General features: G+C 38.1%; 1 protein-coding gene across 3 annotated transcripts in view; it reads right to left on the bottom strand.

Annotated features, from left to right (window-relative positions):
* Window positions 1-564: 564 nt before the first annotated feature.
* The window catches only part of Cntn3 (contactin 3), a 365,078-nt gene continuing 341,745 nt past the window's right edge, over window positions 565-23,897 (bottom strand). For all 3 annotated transcript variants that reach the window (XM_075983332.1, XM_075983333.1, XM_075983334.1), the window contains 4 exons: window positions 15,688-15,874; window positions 6,857-6,969; window positions 5,267-5,435; window positions 565-1,758 (listed from right to left, as the gene is read on the bottom strand). In XM_075983332.1, the coding sequence (XP_075839447.1) occupies window positions 1,658-1,758; window positions 5,267-5,435; window positions 6,857-6,969; window positions 15,688-15,874 (570 nt within the window). In that variant the 3' untranslated portion in view covers window positions 565-1,657. The remainder of the gene's footprint in view (window positions 1,759-5,266; window positions 5,436-6,856; window positions 6,970-15,687; window positions 15,875-23,897) is intronic.

Here is a 23,897-nt window from a genome sequence, read left to right as displayed (position 1 = left end):
AAACCATTCTCCTTTTTACAGAGTGACCATGTCTTAAATGGAATCTCCAAAGAAAGGGTGGTGCATTAAAATGGTGTCAGCATCTGGCTAATTTTTAGTGTTCCTTGTGAGCTACCTCATCGGTGTCTAATTTTGCTACCTTTGGTAATATGAGCAAATTCCAGCAAAATATGCAATTGGTAGGCAAGAGGTAAAAAAATTGATTTTGAATGTCTAACACTCAATCTGCTGATTTTCATATTTTTTTTTACATATTGCTGTGAAGTCATGTCTTCCACAGTCTTTTGCAAACCACATATTGAGAGTCTGAGTCATCCATATCAAAGCCAGCAGCATCACCATGTTCTATTACAAATTTAACTTGGGAATGAAAAAGCCTGCCTGACTTGATGAGATAGACAGTGGGATTTCATTTAAAAACCATCTCTGCCATCCAGACAGAGAGAGGGCCCCTTAATGGAATCAGGATTTGGAAATGAAGAATTGTGCGCATTTTGTTTCATATTTGGGTTAAGATACAGGTTGTTCCTTGTTTTCTCTACTGGGTTTTATTTTTAAAGCCTGAAAGCTTATAAGCTTATTTTCACATGGGAAGGGAATGAGTCCTTAATAAATTTTATTTTAATTTTGAGACAGAATGAAATGTACTCATTCCCAGGTACCATTTTTTCAGATATATATATATATATATATATATATATATATATATATATATATATATATATATACCAAAAGATACTATCACTCAGGTTCAATTTCCATCTTTGAATTCCACAGATAATCCCTACTGAGAGTATGCAATACCAGCCAGCTTCAAAAACATGCCTGGCTTGCAGGTCACTTTAGGAAGTTCATATAAACTTCTGCACAGGAACACTGCACATGTTGGGGAAATCGTGCTTTTCATATCCCCCTCTATGTTTTTAACAACTAATTCTTGCTGTAAAAGCATATAGTAGAAATATTATCAGCTCATTTCCTAGGATGAATAACAGAGATGAGAGGACGAAGTGATTAGGGGAATCTCGCAGACATACAGTAGGACACTGAAGCCAACGTCACTTGCCCAAGCTCAGAGTGGCATTTTCTAACGATACCCTATGGAGTCACAGGCCACTCCCTTCCAGCATAATAGCTGCCTAACTGCATTTTGACTCTGATGGGGTCAAACTGCTAATTTTAAAATGATAAAATGATAGGTGATGTTGTAATAATGGGAAAAGAATATTCGGAATAAATGAGGAGTTTTTTAGTACAGAAAAACTGTGTGTTTGTGTGTTTTTGTGTGTGTCTCTGTGTGTGTACTGTATATGTATTATTTATTTCTACATATCATGTGTTCACTGTGTGTTTTTGTGTGTGTATCTTGTGTTTGTATTACCTCACACATAGGCAGCGCTTAAACTCATAGCGTAAGAATATTTATATCAAAAGTTTGCAGTATGTGACTTGCAAATTCCTTTGGTTTACCAAGCAAATATTAAGGCATTTTAGATTCCTCTAAAAGGATTTACTGTTTTTATTATATTCATATTTTACCTATAACGGAGTAGAAATTTAAAAACACATAGCTGAAAAAAAAACATGCATAATCACTGTTTCAGAAAGTACTTTTTTGGGTAACCAATTAAATTTCCAGTAAATACAAAAAAACCTATCACCACAAAGCATTTACAATAAAGAACAGCAGGACAGGTATATAACCTGACACAGGGTGTATGTTAGAAATGGCTGATGTAGATCCTCTTGCATCCATACCTGTCAAAGATGATAAACAGCTCGTTAGCATAGGTAATCAGGATACTGTGGACTGAATGTTTCTGTTCTCTCTGGAATCATGCTGAAATCCTGTCTTCAGCTGTGATAATAGTCATGCTACAGTAGCAAGTAGCCTTGCAGATCTTTGAAACTTTGGACTTCAACCCAAGCTTTCCTTGTAACTCAATCAGAAGCATTAGATTTCCCACTCCTGAGATTTAAATGAACATGTGAAAAGGCCAAAGCAATAGGGCTGTGTTGAGACCCTTTAGGGCAGATCTACCTCCTCCTGGTTAAAAGAATTGACTATACATTCTATCACTATGCCTGGGCCATTTAATTACCTAGCCAGGAGTCCACTCCCCAAGGAAATCTGAGTCTTCTGAATTCATACTAAGGGGAGGAATAATTATCCCCTAAATAAGATGATGTACTTTTACTTTCCAGAAGTCCCTTAGTGAAAACACTAGCAGACTCCCTATCAGGGAGCATAATGGAGGCTAGCCATGTGGGCTGCTTACTTTTGAGTCCTAGTTATTTTTTTTTTTAATGTTTTCTTTGTCTCATGTTTGGATACTGGCCAATAGCCTAAGCAAACACTCTCAGATTCTCTGGGCTTTGTTACTCATTCTTTGAGGCTTTAGAGCTCCTTTTCATTGTTGTTGTTTTGTTGTGAATCTGCTTAGTGGCCTCCACTGCAAAAGGCATGACCTTTTCTTCTTCCTCTTCTCCATTTCCCTCCTCCTGGCAGTTGTCAGACTGGCAGTTTGCCTACCCTGTTGATTTTCTCCTAAACTCGAATAAAATTACACTCAAGTGAGGTATTGAGTCCATTTCTATATTCTTTTGTTAATGAGACTAAGAATTCAAGCAGGGAATCTCAGTTTCCACGGTAAAATTTGAGTATGGAATAATTTGAATATGTTTGTGAACTGTAGGTACTTTAACCTTAAATTTTCTAGCCTCTGAAACCATGAGAAATATATTTCTGTAGTTTTAAAAAGCCAGATTATGCCACTTTTATAAAAGTAGTTTGAAACAGGCGGTGGTGGTACACACCTTTAATCCTCGTACTCGGAATGCAGAGACAGACAAATCTTTGAGTTTGAAACCAGCATGGTCTACAAAATGAGTTTTAGGACAGCCAGGGCTACACAGAGAAGCCTGTTTTAACTCCCAGCTGCCAAAAAATAGTAGCTTGACACTTAGAACAAAAGTAATGCCTGCTCTATCAAAATTAAATTATAATACTTTATATATGTATGTATATACTATATATATATATATATATATATCTCCTAGGATCACAATTATTTATTATTCCCCTTTATTGCACATGCTGGCTGCCAAGAGTACCTATAAGAGATCAATATGTCTAAATTAGTGAATGCCTCTAATCTGTTCATTTCATATACTTAAACTTTAATTGAAATTGGAAAAACAACTTCATCATTGTGAAAATGATTAGACTTGATTACAAAGAACTGGTGAGATAATTTGATAGTTTAATTAAACAAAGATTCCTAGGATAGAGGTTTAGAAAATTGTCCCTATGCAGATATAATTTATGCATACTATGAAGCATCATCTCTGTAAATGAATCGATAGGAACTCCATTTCCACAGACCTCCCTGTGTAATCGTCTGACTTCACAAGGTCAACAACAAGGCACGGTCATGTGTTCTACATTATTCAGTTGTTATTGAATGAGAAAATGAAATAAAAGGAGGAGGACATGACTATTCCTAAGGAATGGAGAAGACAATTTATTGTAGATATGAGGGAGAAAGCAGGCAGAGGAAAGAATAGTCCCCTAACTAAAATCTCTCTTTGCTTCTCTCTGAAGAAGCACAGTGTTTAGTCATATTACCTGTCCCACTGTCTATATTGTTATTTTTACTCTACATCTCACACTATTGACGATTAAGAAGCACACCATCTGTATTTTGAAAGTTAAAACAATGTGGGCTGAAGAGATGAGATGGCTCAGAAACTAAGAGAACTGCTCTTGGAGAGGACCAGACTTCAGTTCACAGCCTCTATGTTGGGTTGCTCAAAACCTCACAGCTACCTGTAACTCCATCCAGATGATCTGAATGGCATCCTTTTTTGGCCTACAGAGACACTTGCAGTCACACACATGCACGCATGCGCACACACACATACACGCATGCAAGCACACATGCACACACACACACATACCCAAACATACATGCGCATGCACGCAAACATGCACACACACACTTGCACATGCACACATACATACACAGGCATGCACACATATACACACATATGCATACATACACACACAATTTTTATTATCTTTAAAACAAAGTACCCATAATAAATGTAAATCGATTTCTTTTTTTGGTCTATTCAACAGACTTTATTGAATTGCACCGATTTTTGGGATAAACTTACCCAGTCTGAAATGACTTTTACAGACTAACTTGCACAGTTAAGTGCGGAATAATTATCTGCCATTTTCTTTGATTGTTGGAGTTGTGTGCTTTAGTCATGATATTTCCAGAGAAAATAAAATTTCCCCTACTTAGTGTCAGTTCCTTCATTTTAAAGATTAAAGACTGCAGCTGCGCTCTTGATTGCCCACTACTGCGGACAAGGTTGAGACCCATACATGGAAAGATGGAGCCATCCTATCTGAGTCACTGAGAAGCACAGGACAAACTAAAACAAGATGGGCTTTACAGTACTTCAGTGAAGGCTGGAGAACTCCAGACAGGATTTAAAAGTAAAAATAAAATCGATTTTGCCTTCTCATTGAGAAAATATGTATGCACAAGTCTGTTTCCCTTAACTCAGAAATGGAAATTTCCAGAGTAGAATAAATTTCTTTGGATTTTCAGAAAAAAAAGTTAGCGTGAAGCTCCTGGGAAATTAAAAAGCTGTATTTTAAAATCCTGTCTCTCTATCCATTACATATAAACATATTATCATCTTTTAAATGTTAATTTTTTTTCTATTGAAAGACCTAATATTTTGCCTGCAATTAGAAAGGGACAAATGACTGGGAAAAGACAGATTTTTCACCATGGTAACCCAGGATGTCCTTGAACTAACTAGCCATGGCTGGTGTGGAGCTCAGGATCCTCTGGGTTGGGATTCCTGAGTCTGGAAATTATTTGCTTGAGCCGCCACACCAGGCAATATTAAGAAGGTAAAAACCTCTGTGTAGCTCAATGCTACCCTTGAAAAGTGCTTAGCATATCTGGGTTTTGGAAGTGCTTAGAGAATTTGAGCTTGGGAAGTTAATCCTAAGGCATATGTAAGGAGAACTCCAAATAAGGAGTTCAAATAATAAATGTTGCCAAATAGTGTTTAATGCCTTTTTTTCTCCCATGTTTTCCTCCCATCCCTACAGCCCATGTCCCATGCAAACCAAAGGCATGCTGGGAAAAATAGAGAGGCAGCACAATAATCACTGAGTCATTATAGAGTTCAGTGATGCTGATGAAAGTGAAGGAGGGAAAGAGTTCAAACAACTTACTGGTGATTCTTGGAATCCTGATCTGCTCACTACTGGCGCCATCCCCTCCATCTGTGGTGGCCTTAACTTCAATAATGTAGTCCTCTCTGACAGGCAGCAAAAGTTCAGCTGAAGTTTTATTTGTGTTCAGTACTTGCACATCATTTTGACTGCTAGTCCTATAGAAAACCTAGAAAATATAAACAAGCACACTTTTTATACAGTCAGCTTTTATGTCCTTTCCAAAATTTATTGCTCCAAAATGACTTTATGTCTTTACAACCCTAGAATATAAAATGAACTACAAGCTAAATTTTTCAGACTTAAACATGGGTAAATACTGTAGAATCATCAAGTTCTCAAAACTGAGGGGGTTGAGTGAATACTGAACGTTTTTCATGGAAAACCTTAGTTAGGTTGGGAATTGATGAGTGATACAGGTTAGAAACACAGAGAGATTATGGGACATGTGAAAGGAGACTTTTGCTCCAGAGTCTGATTGAAGCTTAGATCCCCAGCCCTGAAGCAAAATTTTTGAACCATTTACATTTGTTATAAAGGATGACCACATAAGGCTAACATTCTGTTTCTGATAAATAATATGTATAAAATAACAACAAACCAGAGTTAATGCAGAAGGTATAACACCTTGGATAGGGCCTCAACATTGTAAATGGCCCTAATCTTGGGTAGAGCTTCATCCTTTTTAGCAGTTATTCTCTGAGAATCTTAAACAAAACTGCTATCATTGTATAAAGCAAATAAATCCTATTTTCTAGAATTCTTGTGAGCTAGACTTTACCTTACCACTTCAATCCTGTCAGTTGCCTCTCAGGAAACCCCCAACAATCTCATTGATGCTTCCCAATAATATCTTATTTATTATTATAAAAAAAGACTGAACATGACCCTCCCTTGAGGAAATGGTAGTTACACTTAGGTATGTCTTACTTTTTGTTAAGAACCCCACACCAATGCTCTAGGACCTGTCTTATCTTCCTTCTGGGCGCCTTTTATTCTTTTAACTCTAAAGATTAATAAGACTATCTAACATATCATTATTAAACCCAACTATGCTTCATTAACTAGATATAACGGAAATCCTTTCCTGGGTTTAAGCTATGAATATGGAAATCTGTGCCAACATCTATGGAAATCTGTGCCAACAGCATCTATGGAAGTCTAGGGAACTCTTTGGGCTGCTAAGGATAACACTAGGAAGCCATACCTCCTACCTCTGCTCTCCCAAAATGTTTATAGCAAGGAGAAATAGAACAAACAGAGCCAGGTGGAATATCTCTTTTGTTGAGGGAGGCAGGAAATCATGGGCAACACTTACAGCTGTTTTGAAGATAGTATTTGGTCAGCATTGAAAGTAAATAATACAAGTTATAACCATCATGTTTGAATTCCATATAAGCAAAATTATCCCACATGACAATATTTAACAAATCAGATATTTTGAGGAATTTTTTTTTAAAGCTTGACAGTTATGTGAAAATTAGATTTAAAAAGTATCATTAACATTTAAAAATTTTCCTTTCCACTTAGCCTTCCTTGGAGCATGTTCGCAGATGCGAGAAATGTAAAATAGTTTAAATCACTACTGACCTTGTAGCCTGTTACCTGTGATTCATTCTCCATCGCTTTCACTTGCTCCCAATTCAGTACCACTTTAGTGTCTGTAGCATTCCAAACGACATTTCCTGGAGGCTGACTGGGAGCTTGAAATGCAAAAGGAAAAGTTAAACCTGATTTAGGCACAAAATATTATTTCAGATAAAGCAGACAGTTGAATATTCTAGGACGCTCATGGAAGGAGAGGACTCTCCTTGTCAACACATGGGGCAGAGATGGAATGTGGGAAAAAAAACTAAGGAGTTTTAAAATATTTCCTTATCAAAGATTACTGTGTTTAAGTTAAGAGAAAATTGGCCATACCATACCACAACACACCACACCATACCATGCCATACCAAAACATGTGGATAGTAGAAGAAAAGCAATTCCTCTATCTACCACTAGAGGGCTGCTTGTTGCTGAGTCAGGCATGGCAGCCATGGGACTTGTTTTGATCCTTATTGGAGGCTGAGAGAGATTGCCAAAAGAGCAGATTAAAGTCACAGGAAATGAAGTGTGGATGATTTTTAATCCAGTCTCCTTATGTGATGAGATGGGCAAAACGAGAGGCAATAAAAATAATCAGGATTGCTCAGATTCATTTTCATGAAGCTACAGCTACAAACATGAAAAATCGCGGCAGAGAGTCCATATTTTAAAGTCTTCATTTTCCAAGTTTAAATCATTTTTTTTGAGAAAAATAATGCAAAAGGCTAAACAAGTTAACGAGAACTGCATTAGAAAATTAATGAAACTCTTTGAGTTTTATAGACTTGAATTTACTGTTAGCTTCTTACAAGACCATAAGATAGGAAAATTACACTGACGAGGGGGAGCTAGTACATGCGGGTTCGTATGTATGTGTGGGATGTTTGATGGCATGCTAGGTGTCAGGTTCCCTTTATTTACAAAAGAACAGAAGGGATAAGAAGGATTCCGTTTCTTTTCAATGACAAAGCAGACATAGTACTACTCATTTGTCAACAGCATCACAATTATCTACAATAGTACTGAAATAGTTCACCCTTGTAGATTGAAACATAAGATACTATTTGGATAACTGGATTTGCAATGGGAAAATGATCTAAAAGTGTGCCACTCCATATAATTTTCTGAACATTATCATTGACTCATGCCATGAGGGAAATATAGCTAGATTTAAAGATGTTAAAGGCTCTTAGATACATTATGGGATGAATAACCTCACAAGATGCTCTTGCCTGCACATTTTTCTTTTAGTTTATTGTGCCCCTACTAATATATTTGACATAACTTTAAATGTTTTGTGCATGTATACTGGCAATGAGTTTAAGTTAGCTAAGACTGAGCTGCAAGACTGTGATAACAAAATCAATGACAGCTACTTAGGTTTGAAATATTAATCTGTGTGTTCTGGTTGCTCTATCCAGATGTAATGAGTGAATTCAGAACATCATCCCAAAGTCTGTTACCTATGTGGCTGACAGCAGTAAATAAAAGGGCAGGTTTGATTTGATGCAATTCAGATAACACTTCAGCATGGATTGTTCTATCAACATGTGTGTGCTGACAGGTTATAAGAAGTTCCAGTCATTTGGGATGCATTACCTACCCCAGCAGCAGCTTCAGAGAAGAAATGACTATAACTGGGAGTTTGCCTTCAATGAATCGCAAAACATGTGAGTTAAATGAATTCAGCCTGATAGGAATACTTTTTAAAATGACAAAGAGGAAGGAAGGAAGGAAGGAAGGGAGGGAGGGAGGGAGGGAGGGAGGGAGGGAGGGAGGGAGGGAGAGAGAGAAAGAAAAACTATGGAAAAGTAAATTAAGGAGTATGGGAGTTTTAATTTTTATTTTTTTACCCTCAATATGATCACTCTTTCTGATTCATTTCACTCTTGTCTGATTTGGTCATTTAAAAAAATTAAAAACGTACATTTTTATTTATGTATATGTTTATGTCTATTTGTTTTTATTTTTGACTATGTGTATATAGAGAACATCTATACAGGTGCCCACAGAAGTCAGAAGTCATTGAGTCCCTTGGAGATGGATTTACAGGGTGTTGTAAACTATTCAACTCTTGTAGGTGCTAAGAAGTGAACTTGCATCCTCTGGAAGAGCAGCAAGCACTCTTAACTGCTGAGCTGCCTCTCCAGCCCCCATTTTTACTTTTTTAAAATACTAAAATAAATAAAAACATAATTTCTAGCTTCATTCCAAACAATGATAGTTATTCAATAGCCAGGTTGCTATGCTAGTCACATATTTGTGTACACTTTAACATGAAGGTTGAAATGTTTAAAATGTTGAAAATGTTACCCATAAGCTCTCTTACTACCACTGGTAACAGCAACACTGTCTGGGAAATTCTTAACCAAAGAACCATTCTTCTAGCCTCTAAACTTTCAAATCAGTGCTTAGTAACTACCTGTGATGTCTTAGGCAATATAGAATGTACTTTGATATGAGTTACTTAATCTTCAGTATGCTGTACCGTAGTGGTCCTCATTTCTGTCATCAGCCCAAGCCATGGAGCTTATAAAGAGTATAACCTGTGCTCATAACATCTCTCTCCTCACAGCAGTCCAAGGGTGATGCAAACTCCTTACAGCTTTCCATCCATGGTGGAGGGATAAAGAAAACATGTCAATGGAAGAGATATTCCTCACCTTGAAAGCAACCAGGAATCCACCATAAGCTAGAATGTGGATGAAGCTCAATTGAGGCTACTAGTTAGGCTAAGTGAAATAACCATTCCTGCAAATAGAGTAAGGTGCCTGCTGCACACAACTTGTAGAAGAGTGAAATTCAGGGACAGAAAGAATTCTGAAGATGGTTCACACAGCAGTGCACATTAAGTTGGTACTATTTGACTGTACACTCAAAGCCTAATGTGGCTCCAGTAAGTGGCAGTGTATAGAAATTCAAAGCCACATCGCGGATATTTGAAGGCACAGAATCAAACAATGAAGGGAGAAAGTTCTTAGATGACTGACCGTGTACCTTGTAGCACTTCTAACTTCATGCTTGATACTTTTCCCCAACCGAAAGTACAATCTGCAACAGCCTGACACAGGCTAGATCTACTGGACGTAACACGACAGGTAGTCTATATTTTAAAATTACTTGTCAGGCTTGAAACCTACAGGCTTTTTCTCTTCATCAAATAAACTACTACTTTGACAGTATGATATGGTAGGAAAACACTAGACAAAATATAATTCATTTTATTTAAAGGTATATTTAGTTGGATTTATAGCACAACATGAAGCAACAGGTCTAAAAATTCCTGAAATAATCTAAGCATCATACAATAACATAGCACTATTCCAAGAGGATTTTTTGTTGGGGTCTATCATTAAACATCCATCATGATGCTTTCTGTGTTTGGTTTTCTAACATCTTTCTAACATCAGGTTTATTAGAGATCCCAGTTGTTCTATAGATGCCTGTCTGCAAGAGGCAATGACAGTAATATGCATATGCCAGGGTGAAGCCAGGACATAAGACACATTTATCAATGAGAAGACAGCTAAAGAAGTAGTGGCCTGTTGTCAAGGTGAGATATTAGACATACATGGTGCTCTGGCTTTATTCTTGGAAGAGCGATGAAACACCCTCACAGAAAAGCAATGGGGTCAGAAAGGGCTGATTTTCAGCTCACAGTTTCAGGCTACAGTTCGTCATTATGGGGAAGTTGAGGCAGAAACTCGAAGCAAGTGACTACATCACACCCGCAGCCAATAGGAGAGAGAAATGAACGCAGGCATGCCTTCCACTCAGCTAGCTCTCTCTACTCTTGTGCCATTTAGGACCCAGTGCTAGAGAAAGGCACTACTCACTTTCAGGCTGAATATTTTCTATTAAAAACATAATCAGGACATGCCCCTCCTATCCCTCAACTGGTGCTGTCCACAGGCCAACCTGATATAGACATTCCATTAAGATTCTTTCCCAAGGTCATTCTAAACTGTGTCAACTGAGGATTAAAACCAGCCATCAGAGGTTCTTATATAATATAATACACAGGCCACTAAGCTTACAGCCCAGGAGAAAACATCTGTAGAATAGAAATCCAGGAAGCACATCCCATGAGGTACTTATGATGGTGTTTCTGGGCTATGGGATTATAGCTGGCTCTTACTGTCTACTCCATGATTTTGTTCTGCAAATTTTCTACAATGAGTGGATGTCACTGGTAGGATACAGTGTAGAGGCTGCGGACATAGGGATATTATTGTGTGCAGTTTTCAAGGATGATATTTCCATAGTGGTCACAGCAATGCTGGCATTTCCTTTGGAAATATGGAATTTTAAGAGCTCGTGGTTGCTATGGTCAACTATACCGAACTCAGTATGTTTTTTCACTCTTTTTCTTGGCCACCTGAGGATAACAAGATGATTTTCCTGCAAGTGAATGTTAGTGCCAGTACCTGAAAAGAATATTTTTGCTCTTAGCTGTTGCTTGAGAAGATCATTGCCATTTTAATTTTAATTAATCACCATTTTAATTTAATTAGGCTGTTTAAACAAGTGGCATTGTGAGAAAATGAAAATCTGAAGCCATTTTCTATCTAGTACTGAGATACATGTTGGCTCAATCACTGAAACTATTACAAATGGACCAAATGCATCATAGCATGGGAATCTTTTCATATTTTTATTTAGTTTTTTTTTTTTAGATGGGGTTTCTCTATGTAGCCCCGGCCATTGTGGAACTGCTCTGTAGACTGGACTGACCACGAACTCAGAAATTTGCCTTCCATAGAGTACTGGAGCTACCACATCTGGCCTGCCATGGGTTCAAGGGCCTTGTACTTTTTCTCCTGCTTGCTCACTGAGCACTTTCCCCTCTGAATCATTCCCCAGCCCAGAAAAAGTTGCAGATTCCTGCTAAAATCAGAAGCCAATTAATTCCAAACTTAGTGAGTTCTAAGGACCAAAATTAAGAATAAACATGTGGGGTTGGGGTGGAGTGGGGGAGGGGTGGGGTTGAGGTGGAGTGGGGGAGGGGTGGATCAGGGGTAAAGTACTTGCCCGATAACCTGAGTAAAATCCCCAGAACTCTAAAAGTGGAAGAGAAGTGCCTTCTGAAAATTTTCTTTGGACATCCACACATGGGCTGTGGCCTGCACACATTCTCACATAATACACACACACACACACAAACACACACACACACACACGCACAGAGAGAGAGAGAGAGAGAGAGAGAGAGAGACAGAGAGAGACAGAGAGAGAGACAGAGAGACAGAGACAGAGAGAGATAAAAGAGGCAAGGATGCCAGAGATTTGGGGCCTAAGGACTTAAATAATCAGGCTCTGTTTGCTGAAACGGGGTTGTTATGGTGGATAAGAGTCAAGATGAAGGACAGGAGGGAGAACTCAGCATAAGACGGACTCAGTCTGACATCCTATTAGATGACTTTTGAAGATGTTGTTGGCCTGAAACCATGCACACTGCAACCAGAACTGCTACTAGAGGTTTATAACACAGGCTGCTAATTGTTTGTCCTATAGATTTTCTATGAATTCTGGACATGAGACTGCCAACATGCTTCCCTTTAGAAATCAGCATTTCCTATCATTTTCAGGCCATCTGTAATTTTTCTCATTAGTCTCATTTAGAAGGATGATGATAAGAGTTGCCTCTCTTTGGCTTTTGAGTGACAGAAACCCATCTTCAATTACTGAAGAGGGTAATTACTGTTAAGTTAAAGATGCTTTTTTAGAAAGCACAAGTATTTGGATGCCAAAAATTAAGTGTTTAATGAAAGCTACAGTACTTTGCTCGAGAATCCTTCTGTTATTTTACAATCAGAGACAACACCTACGGGCTGCATTGGTGGAAATTCTCGCATGTTGAATTCCATGATTACAAGGACACACAGCTTAAACTAAGTTTCAACTAGACCGTAAAAGGCTGCAGCGTATATTTTGAATTCACAAAGTGCAGTCAAGAGGAAATACATTTGATTAATAACAGTACTTCAAGCTGGCCCGCTTCTTCAGCTTTCATTTATCCACTCAGTCATCCAGTCAGCATTTAATGAGGGGCTGACGTGTGCTGGGAGCAGACTGGGCACAGAGTCTGGGTGAATAAGGCACACAGGCCTCTCAGCCTAGTTTATCAACTGCAGGAGTAAACAGATACCACGCCGGGCATCAAAAATGGTATCTCAGCTCTTCATAACTGCAGCACCTAGATTATTTCTTCAGATGATGATCATGTGAACCTTGCCAGAAATTCTTCAATAGGACTTGAAGCAAAACCTCATCAATGCTTAGGATGATTCTTTTCAAAGCTGCCAGTAACAACATCAGAAATAGCTGTGAAAGATGGCATCTTATTTTATTTTGGTGCTTTAAAACTCACGAGCATAATTTTAAAAAAAGAACGCATGTTCTTTATATGCAATCTTAAGAAGACTAAAGGAGTTATGAAATTTCCCATACAATTTAGAAGAACTTTGTTAGCAACACTTACAGAACCCTGTGCCGACTCTAGGTAGCTGCAGCACCGGAGAACACTATTTTAAAGAGAGATTGAATTCACTTGGGGAAATTCCCATTAGACATCAGCTGTACCAGCACTGGATTCCTGACTACATTTGGGCATCTTACCCAGTTACCAATCACAGAGCAAAAGCATAGTAAACACTGGTTGGAAAGGGACGTGCACATTCTGAGGATGTGGTGGGAAGAGAGGAGGAAACAATGTTTCATATTCTGGATTACTGTTCCATCACCTACTCCACCATCTTTTTGAAGGAATCTAAATTTCCTGTGGCTCAGTCTTTTCATTTCTAAAGTGAAGACACGAATAGCTTCCAACCCAGAGCTGCTATGAGAATTAAGAATCAGTACACGAACAGTGTTATGAACTGTGAGCAGAAATTGCTCACTGAGTGTTAGCTGTTAAAACTGTAATTATCATCATCGTTATGCGTACATTTGTCTTTCCATGCTGTCTCTCCATTATAAAGGGGGTTCGTTTATTTTTTTGAAGACCTCATTTCATTCCCTGTATATTATCAAGATATTTTTATTAACACATGGATACTTTTTTTTGTATCCCTTATACACCAAGCTTATCACTGATATTTTTACAGTTATTTATTTAGTGTGTGTGTGTGTACATATGAATGTGCCACAACACATTGAGCAAGTCAAAGGATACTTGTCGTGAGAGAGTTAGTTCCTTTCTGTTCTCAGGTGGGTCCATGAAACTCAGGTCTTCAAGGTCAGAAGCAAGCACCTTTACCAATGAAGCAATCTTGCTGGCCCATAATGTCATCATTTAAAATTTTCCGAGCAAGCAATCACATTGATTATTAAGTTAGAGCAGAGTCAAGTAAACCTGCTTAAATGAATTTTTTGCATTTTATTGATGCTGGCTCTGAACATGTAAATAACAAGGAATATTTAAGCCTTAGTAATATTGAATTATTATCAAGAGAACCAAATATCTTTACTGAAAAGTTATAAATGCATATCGTTTTTCAGTTTATGCATTTCAAATAGCACACTCTTGGTTTAACTATGTGTTATTCATAAGAGTTGGGCCACACTTTCCCTGGTAATTAGGCAAGGATAATGTTAAATCCTCACATTAGTGCGTTGCTCACAAATGGATGCTATGGAAGGGAATAGATGGCTTTGTTGCTACACTGTTGCTCTGCAGTGTTCATTATGCTAATAAGTTGCTAGATACACTTTTTCTCCTTATAAATAATGCAAGCATAAACATAAAAATTTGCTTCATCAAATGACAGTGGTTAATTAACATCGAAAGTAGTAAGATTACACTTCATGTGTACTTTAAATTACTGGTATTATAGTACCACTTGCCTATAATATTCATCTATATATTACTAGCATTCTTAGCAGTTTAGGCAATGAATGTATGCTTTCAAATAAAACTTCGACATGGTAATCTGCAAACAATGGCTCAAATGCCAGCCAAGAACAACAGTTCTATATAAACTTAGTGAAACACGGAGATCTACTGAACTAAACTTTGAAAATAAATCAGGAAAACAATTATGAATAAAGAAAAACACCAGTGTGCTCAAGGAACTTAACCCTTTCATGCCTCAATTTCCTCACCTTTAGAATTAAAATCGAAAGGGAATGATCTTCACGTATTTGGGACATGACTTTTCTCAGCCATGGTCATGATGACAATAACAGGAACAGGTTAAGTCAGAGGGGACGTGCTATGAGAAGGTAACGAAATGCAAATAACTGACTTTCTTGATGATGAATTTAATTATAACATCGTCACAGCTCATGAGCTAAACTGAATTTATAGGCACCAGACTCAACTTGGAAGACAACATTGGCATTGCTGGTTAGACTTTTTAGTGTGCACTACATTTAGTTATGTGGACTTCACTGTCTGATAATTTTAATCGTTTAATTCATTTTGTAATCTATTTTTAAAAATTGAGAAAGAAAGGCTCAGAAAGTAGGCTCCCAGGTGTTGGCATCAGCTTCCAGTGATTTATGCTCAGCACAAGGTTCAAAGAACTCAGGACCTATGTTGGTGGACCCAAAAGAACCTACTACACATAAAAAGAAGACTAGAAGGACTTAACGCCCACAAGCACATTTTCTCATCATTGTACATTTATGTTCAAATGGAAGGGCTACTTAAAGATTTAAGGATATTGTGAAGGTAGCGATGTACAGGCCTCTGGGTTTGTGAGGTGTGGCAGTGAAATATTTCACCATGCAGTGGGGTTAATGACAAGCTACCATTCAGGTGATAAAGCAGACAACAGACAATGGAATCTTTTCTTCATATTCTGAAACTGGAAAAATGAGAATCTACTTACGGGTTTTCTTGGTGGTTGCATTAACTGTGTCACTAAAGGGACCAGCGCCTGCGCTGTTGTAAGCCCGGACGGCTGTGTAATAAGCCAGGTTGCTCTTCAGGCCCCGGAGCACAGCCGATGTCTGATTTCCTGCCACTTTCATTTTGCTGGATGATTCTTCTTCTCCTCCATTGTTCCAGTACCGCACCTGGTGGACAGCAGAGACAAACCATGCAAACAGCTGGACCAAATACTCCTTCTTCCAAAATTCAGTCACTGTTATTAACATGGGTGTTATGATGTATTTTCTTGTTTATTCCACCAACACTCCCAAGAGACCCACTGTGTGCCAGGTGCTGCACTCAACCATGTCACAGCTGTTGGTATGCAGAAAAAGGGAATGAAGAAGAGTTAGAAAACAGTCATCTAAACAAATGAAGCAGAGACATTCCGGGTGTGAGTGCAACAGAGTACAGGGTTGCAAGTGCGTGCAAAGGCAGTGGAGAAACCCGCACACCGAACAGCATGCTGTTCCCATTCCTCTCCTTTATCACCCTAACCCAATCTCAGATCTGCAGTGCTGGAATATATTTGTGAAGCATGAATAAACTCCACAGGAAAGTGGAGATTTCTTCTGGGAAGAAAGGGGAATGATGGCAAGATCTGAGAAAGGAGACTGACCACTGAAATATTCCACAGCGATGCTCAAGTGTCGCCAAGTCTACATGTACATGCACACCCGCAGCAAGAAGTAGTTAAAACAGCTATTTTAAGTATAAGAATGTTAAAATATTGCTATTCTTGATATGCTAGAATGATTTTTGATTTATTAAACAGGCATTGGCATAAATGCCATAAAGATGCAAAAATAAGTAAAATAAACCAGTGATAATATTTGGCAAAATGAGAAGTAATAAATGATAATATAAAAACCATTGTCTGGACACTGTGCGGACTATTCAGTTGGTATAGTGCTAGCTATACAAGCATGATCACTGCAATTCTGAGCCTTAGCACTCATGGCAAATACTGATTGTGGTGGCATGCATGTATAATCTGAGTCCTGGGGTAGAGAGCCAGGAGGAACCCTGGGGCTTCTTGGTCAGTAGGTCTAGGACAATAAGTGAAGTCCAGGGTAAGTGAGGAAATCTATTTGAAAAAGTGAGGTGGAAAAGTCATTGGGGAAGATAACAGACATCCATCTCTGTTCTCTACAGGCATGCTACACACACACACAAAAAAAAAAACAAAAATAAAATATAAAATATGGGTACATATATTTACTAAATACTTTTCATTTGTGTGATAATATGCTTTCTTTGTTTATAAGCTTACATTCTTCATGAGGTAAAACAAACAATGACAAAACAGAAATAAAAGGCTTTTGTAAAATACTAGCACATGTTAGGTGGGAGCAACAATAGTTACTAATATTTGATCATTTAACATAAACAATAAAGTTAACATAAAGGTATAAAGAAGACTTGACATCTAATAAAAGCATATTTTGTATTCGTGTAAATATGCTTGCCCTTGCCTTTTTCGCAGTTGACAAACTTTTATTCCAGCATTTATTTTTAAAACCTTTATAATAAAATATAACTATAAAATCAGTTTTATAACTCCACAACTATCGTTAATTTGAACACAACATAATTAGTAACCGAAAGCCACACTCACAATCAAAAACACAATGAAGATTATGAGAAGTAGGCTATCTCTGAAAACATACGTTCTCTCTGTCAGAATAGGCAGATTTGGTGTTTATAGCTGTGGTCAGAATGCTCACTGTAAACCTCATGGCTTCACAATAATGTTTCTAAATTACCCTACTAAACAGTTCAGCATTCGCTGCCTCATCCTGTATTATAAGCCCCTCACACCCATATACATGCTCTTTCGGGGTCACCTCTGTGCACTTATCTTGCAAAAGAGTTATCGTTTCCATGAGAACCTCAGCTGGGGTATCTGAACCCAAATCCTTAAACCAGAGGCAAATATAACTTTCTTTACTAAGCCACTGATAAGCAAAGTGTTAACCGACACTAAAATCTTTTATAAATCTTATGTCACTAGTACTGAACACTGTATGTATTGTGAGGTTTAGATGACCTGCCCTTGAGGACATTGTCTAGCTATTTTCTAAGAATGACATCTAATCAATAATTATAATAAAACGTTATAGAGAGCAGGAAAGCTTGTGGCCTGGGATATAGCACAGGCTGGGGAAAGTATCACATCAATCTGTGTTATAATAATCCTAACTTAACCAGTGACGCAGGAGAGGGGAGGAGAAGTTTGGTAACTCAATCAAGATCCTCATTAACTTCTGGTCTCCTGTTAGTTTCTAACCCTAGTCATTCTTTTCTGTGAGATATCAAGTGACTTCAGGTATGCTGCCTGAGGAAATGTGTCTTGGGAGACTGATTAAAGGAGAAGGAAAATAATTCATAACTGGCATGTGATGTCTACTTTCATGAACCCATTTATACAGAGTGCTTTGAAGTTCATATGTAAGCAATGTGTGTTTGTACTACAACTCATCTCCGAGAACTGGAGCAATTTATCTGTAGACCTTTAGACACAGAAAAAATGTGTACCAAATTTGACCATAATACTAGTCAGTGAAGAGTGACTGCCTTCTTAGATAGCTTAAAGAGGTGAATAAATAAGCAAATAGCCAGAACCTAAACATACAAGCAATTGGAAATTTCCTATAGGCCAAATTTCTGTCAGTATCCCAATATGCTCTACAATATTTTTCATAAAAATGTATTCATTCTTTGTTTTTTGTTTGTTTGTTTGTTGTGGAGGAATTGGAACTCTGGGCCTTGTATGTATAAGGGGTCTACTTAAGCTATATTTTTATTTGGGTCTTTGTTAAACTTTATTTTTATTTATTCTTTGTGTCTTTCCCATCATGCATCTCCATGTCACTCATTTCCTCCCCCTTTGTATCCGCCCTCTGCCCTTGTAACACGCCCCCACAAATAAAACAAAATGTAAGAGAAAAAAGCTAAAAGCTCTCATCATAGAAGCTACAGTATGACACTATGGATCATGCAATAGGCCTCTTCGTCCATATTGTTATGTACAGGTGTTCATTGCAAGGAGTCACTGGTCTGGTTTGAGGCCTCTGGTTTCTGCAATACTATCCATGTTGGATCCTCACTGGGACTCCTCTTAATATCCTTTTGTTGCGCTGTGTCGTGGAGATCCTGAAGCTTTGGGTCTGCAGGACCAGCCCCTTCATGTGCTCCAGCAGATAACATTTGGGGTGGATGTTGGAATGATTCAACTCATAACCTAAGGCCTGGGGATTTGCACAGTTGGTCCGTTTATCAGCCCTACTCTGTCTTCACCACTTGGGAGGGTGGCCTCTACACCGTTCCTGGGCAACACAGTAGAGTTAGCCGTGAAGGTATAGGTTTGGGAGTGCTGAAGGGATGTGAAGGCAGGAAAACTGTTCCTGTCCCTTGCTCATCGTTGTAAGGGGGGAACTAGCACAGATAATGTTGAAGAACTCACTCTGGTGGGTTGGGCCTCTTTTTAGTTTTAATTTTCAGAGTTTCATTAAGTTGTTTGAGTTCAAACTCATTGTCCAATCCAGGACAGCCTTGAACTAGTAATCCTCCTTTGTCAGACCCTCTGAGTTATCTGTGTCAGCAGGTATAGTTGCTAAATAATTCTGCATTATTCCATTTTCCTTGGGTTGTGTTCAAGATCCTAAGAGTAACAGCACTCCTACTGAGAACATAATATCTTCTTGCTAAGGTTCAGTTTAAAGGTGCAGCTAACACAAGGATATGTGAAGAGAAAGGTTAAATGTGTGACAGAAAGAACTGTCATGAGGTTGGGAGAACATGAAGGCAGTTTCTATAAAAAAAAGAAAAAGGAGCAGAAACTCAAGTGTTATAAACGAGGAACTGTACCAAGAGTCACAGGTGGGATATTAGCTACCAGCCTATGAAAGGAGATGAAGAAGAAGTCATCATCTTACAATACCCAACTGTATTGCAAAAGGGATAAATTCATTATGCAAGAATAAAGTCAGCTAAATTTGAAGAGTAGGAAGAAGAACTCTTCGAACTGGCAAGAAAAATTCCTAGAAAATAAAATCATTGATAAGATGAATGGTTATATATTAGTCCAGAACATGGCCCAGAGAAATAAAAAAAAAAAAGGAACGAAAGTAAAGCTAAGAGACATGGAAAACGTAGTGCTAACTGGAGCGCTGAAAAAGGGACAGGGGAAAAACAACACTCAAAGGACACATGGGTAAGATTTTACAAAACTTCATGGACATAGGGACCTTCATCTTCTAAACCTACTTGGAGTTTACTGTGGAGAAACTTACATGGTAAACCATATGAAAGGAAGGTGCTTCTCAGCTACTTTCCAGAGCTGGACACCTGGTAGGTTTAGTTTGACTCTATAATGGTAGTGAAACATTGAATCTTGGTTTTCTGGAGAGGAAGCAGTGTGTGTGTGTGTGTGTGTGTGTGTGTGTGTGTGTGTGTGTGTGTGTGTGTGTGTATTTATGCAAGTGTGATGCATTTGCTTCATTCCTAAGGGCCGTCTCGCACCATAGGAGATGATTTATCAGTTCTCAGAGCTCTATTGCTGAGCAAGTCCCTCCTTAAACACAGCCTCATTTTCTACAGTTTCTTCTACCCTCAGTGGATCACAAGCCTCTTGCAACTTCTGTAGTGTAAAAAAAATATTTTAAGAAAGAGAAATGATATTTGTGTTCTATTTCATTATTGGTTATTTGTAATTTCTTATGTGTATCATTTACAAAACAAACCTTATTATCCATGGTTTCAGAATTCCCCTAAGACCTTGGAACAAAAACTTCATTGAACTGTGAGATGACTTGGATCAACACCATTTAAGAATACTTCCCTTTTTCCTTTACCAGGCTGGGTATTAAATTACAACTCTCCAAGCATCGATGAAACAGTAGTGCTTTAATTTGCTGATGAGATAATACAAGTTTGTTTTGCTTTTCATTTGAATCATAAAACCATTTTGCCAGTCAATACAATTTAATCTGGGTAAGTAAACAGAAACAAACTTGAAGAATGTCAAGATTAAGAATGTTATCTCTGTTTCTGCAAGTAATTTGGTTACTCCAAAGTAATACTCCTGCTGTGAGGACTCTTTATTATCACTGCAGTAGAGATTTCACTTAATTTAAGTATAACTGAAATGCAGTGCATAAAGATATTATATTGAAAAGTGGTGCCTTTGCCTAGTCACTAAAGAACTGGTATTAAATTAAGAATACTTTTTAAATAGATAAAAGTGGTTATGTGCATGCTTAGAGATTTTCAAAAGGATAAATGTTTTAACAGGGCTGCTACATGCAACACTTTGAAATAAACAGAAGGCATGGAAAAGTGCATTGAGATATTTTAGGAAAACAAGCCCACATTTATCTTTTACTCATGGCCAATCTGTTCTTGGCCCTGGGAGAGTCATGTGGAAAAACTGCACACATCAATCTGGCTCATTTCCTGCTGTCTCCTCACTGGACATCATTCAGAGGGGGAGTCTAGAAAAACCACAGTACACCTGGGAAGCAAGAGTTGTCCTCAGAGTTATATGGCTGAAAGCCAAGGCTGCACAAGAATCCCCGTTACTTTCCGCCCCTGAGGAGGGTCAGTGCAACCAGCCTCTACTGTGGAACTCTGTCTTCCACCCTCTCTTCAAATCTGCACTTTATTCACTTAAATAAGTTTTTCCTGAATTGCATTATGCAAATATGTCTTAATTGTCTGTGTCCAATTTTCCTCTGTTCATTTTCCTATGTGAATTCCTCACTCAATAACAAGGAACGAGCATAAAGGCATATGCCTCCACTTCCATCCTCTCAGAGAAGGGACTCAAATATTTGATATCTTTTTCAGTCTAATGAAAATGTTAGGGACTAAATACAATCTGGACAGCTGTTTGGAACAGGAGGCTATATAAAAGCATCAATGAGTCTTAGTGGGACATTCTTTTGGATTGTAGTCCTCTGTCAAACTTAAAACAAAAATCGACCAGGTTCTCCCTAAATATGCCATGCTGAGCTAGTTTGCATGTATAAGTTTATTCACACACTGAGAAAAATTATTTCGTCTGGGTTTATTTCTTTTATTTTTAATTAAAAATAATTATTGACATGCAGTAATTGTACATACTTGTGATGGTTAATGTTAACTGTCAGTTTGACAGAATGTGGGATTACATGACGGACAGGCCTCTGGGTATGCCTCTGGGGATTCTCTTGATTGCATTTAACTGAGGCAGAAGACCCACCCAACTGTGAGTGGCATCATTCCCTGTCTAGCAGTCTACAATAGATAAATGATGAAGGAAAATTGAACAGAAATACATATTCATTGCTCTCTGCTCCTTACTGGGGACATAATGTCACTAGCTGCTATGATTTTCTTGTCAAGTTGGATCAGAACCTCGTACTCTGAGCTGAAACAAACCCTTTCTCCCTGCATTGCTTTGGTTGTGGTATTTTGTCATAGCAGCAGGAAAAAGAAACTGAGGCAAAAGTAATGCCATATGGTGTGGTATTTTAGTGTCTGTATACAGTGCACATTGCTCAACCGAGGGTAGTTAGTATTTCCTTATCATTTCTCTTTACTATGAGAACTTTTTTCTAGTTCTACATTCACACACACACACACACCACAAAAATAAATACAGTAAGTTATTATGAATGATATGAACTGACAGCAGCTGTGACCAGATGCACAAGACCTGCAAGTTCTATTTAAAGCAGCATGGATGGGTGGGGCTCGAATGTCTCATCCCTAGCTGAGGAGCCTTTGGTAACTGAAAGTGACTGGGCAATGGAGACTCAGTTTTCAGTGTGTGGCCCTTGAATGAGGCTCCTCATAGTCTAGTAGATTATCTAGTAGATTATACCTATACATACACAGAAAAACACTACTCTCAGCCATGATCAGAGACATTGCTGCTTGCAGTGGATCATGGTTGAATGCAGAGACTCCTGGTTACTCAAGGTGCTAAGAATATGTTAGTGTACAGTGCTCAGCCCTCAGCATAGCTATTGGAAGCATGGACTAACAGTGGCTGCAGTTATCTTTAATGGGCTTTCACAAGACTAGGGCTGGTCATCAACCCTATGGATTGAGTGGGGCACATGCATCCCTTACCCCTCCCTTTAGTATTGCCTGGAGGGATACTCCTCTCTGTTTGTCCACCTGGCTGCAACAAATAGTTCATACCCATGTTGACACAGATGGCTTTGGATAAACTCAGTAGGCTACAAAAGAAAGCAGACATGATGTGGAAAAGGGATATGAGGAAAGAGGATGGGGTTCATAGGGGTGGGAGGGACAGGAAACAAATCAACATGCATTATATATATATGTATGATATTGTCAAAGTCAATAGAAATTTTTTTTAGAAATTAAAATGTTTTGAATAAGGAGAAAAGGGAGGAGAGAAGAGGAAGAAAGAAGAAGAAGAGGAGGAGAAAAAGGTAAAGAAGAAGAAGAAGAAGAAGAAGAAGAAGAAGAAGAAGAAGAAGAAGAAGAAGAAGAAGAAGAAGAAGAAGAAGAAGAAAAAAGAAAGAAAGAAAGAAAGAAAGAAAGAAAGAAAGAAAGAAAGAACGAACTGTGTTCTCTTTCTCAGGCACGAAATCTTCATACCCCTACAGGTTTCTGCCTTGTCTTTATCATGTCTGCCTATTTGTTCATATCCAAAGGGCACCAGGAAAGACATGAGCCCGACTGTAACTGCTTAGTAGACGAAGTAAATTGGAGCCCAGGGAAATGAGCTTCTTAACTAATGCTTGATGAAATTATAAAGAAAGTTAGTCTAGATGTTAATGATGACATATACACGGGTTTCCACATGGGCCATAACCAGCTCTCACAGAGATGAGAGGGAGGCAGGAGCTATTAACAAGTTCAAAGTCAAACTTGGGAAACTGCAACCCACAAACTCAGTCAAATGACTAATAATTAATTAGTCTACTAAGCTATTTATCCTTCCAGGTTAATCTTTAAGTAATTTCTGATTCTATCTAAGTAAAAGTATATTTTTATCAGGCTATAATTACATAAATGTATTTTTAACGTTTTCCCCACAAGTTCATGGTTCTCTTAGCTCATTTTCTTTTTTCTTTGTGTATATCATGCACTTGAATACGTTTTCGATCATGGCTTCTTTTCACACTGTATACTTTACATTTGAAGATC

This window comes from Microtus pennsylvanicus, chromosome 8, assembly GCF_037038515.1.
Source record: "Microtus pennsylvanicus isolate mMicPen1 chromosome 8, mMicPen1.hap1, whole genome shotgun sequence".
In the NCBI taxonomy this organism is placed as follows: domain Eukaryota; kingdom Metazoa; phylum Chordata; class Mammalia; order Rodentia; family Cricetidae; genus Microtus; species Microtus pennsylvanicus.
The sequence above is the reverse complement of the archived record's forward strand: the minus strand, read 5'-3'. Positions and strand labels throughout refer to the sequence as shown.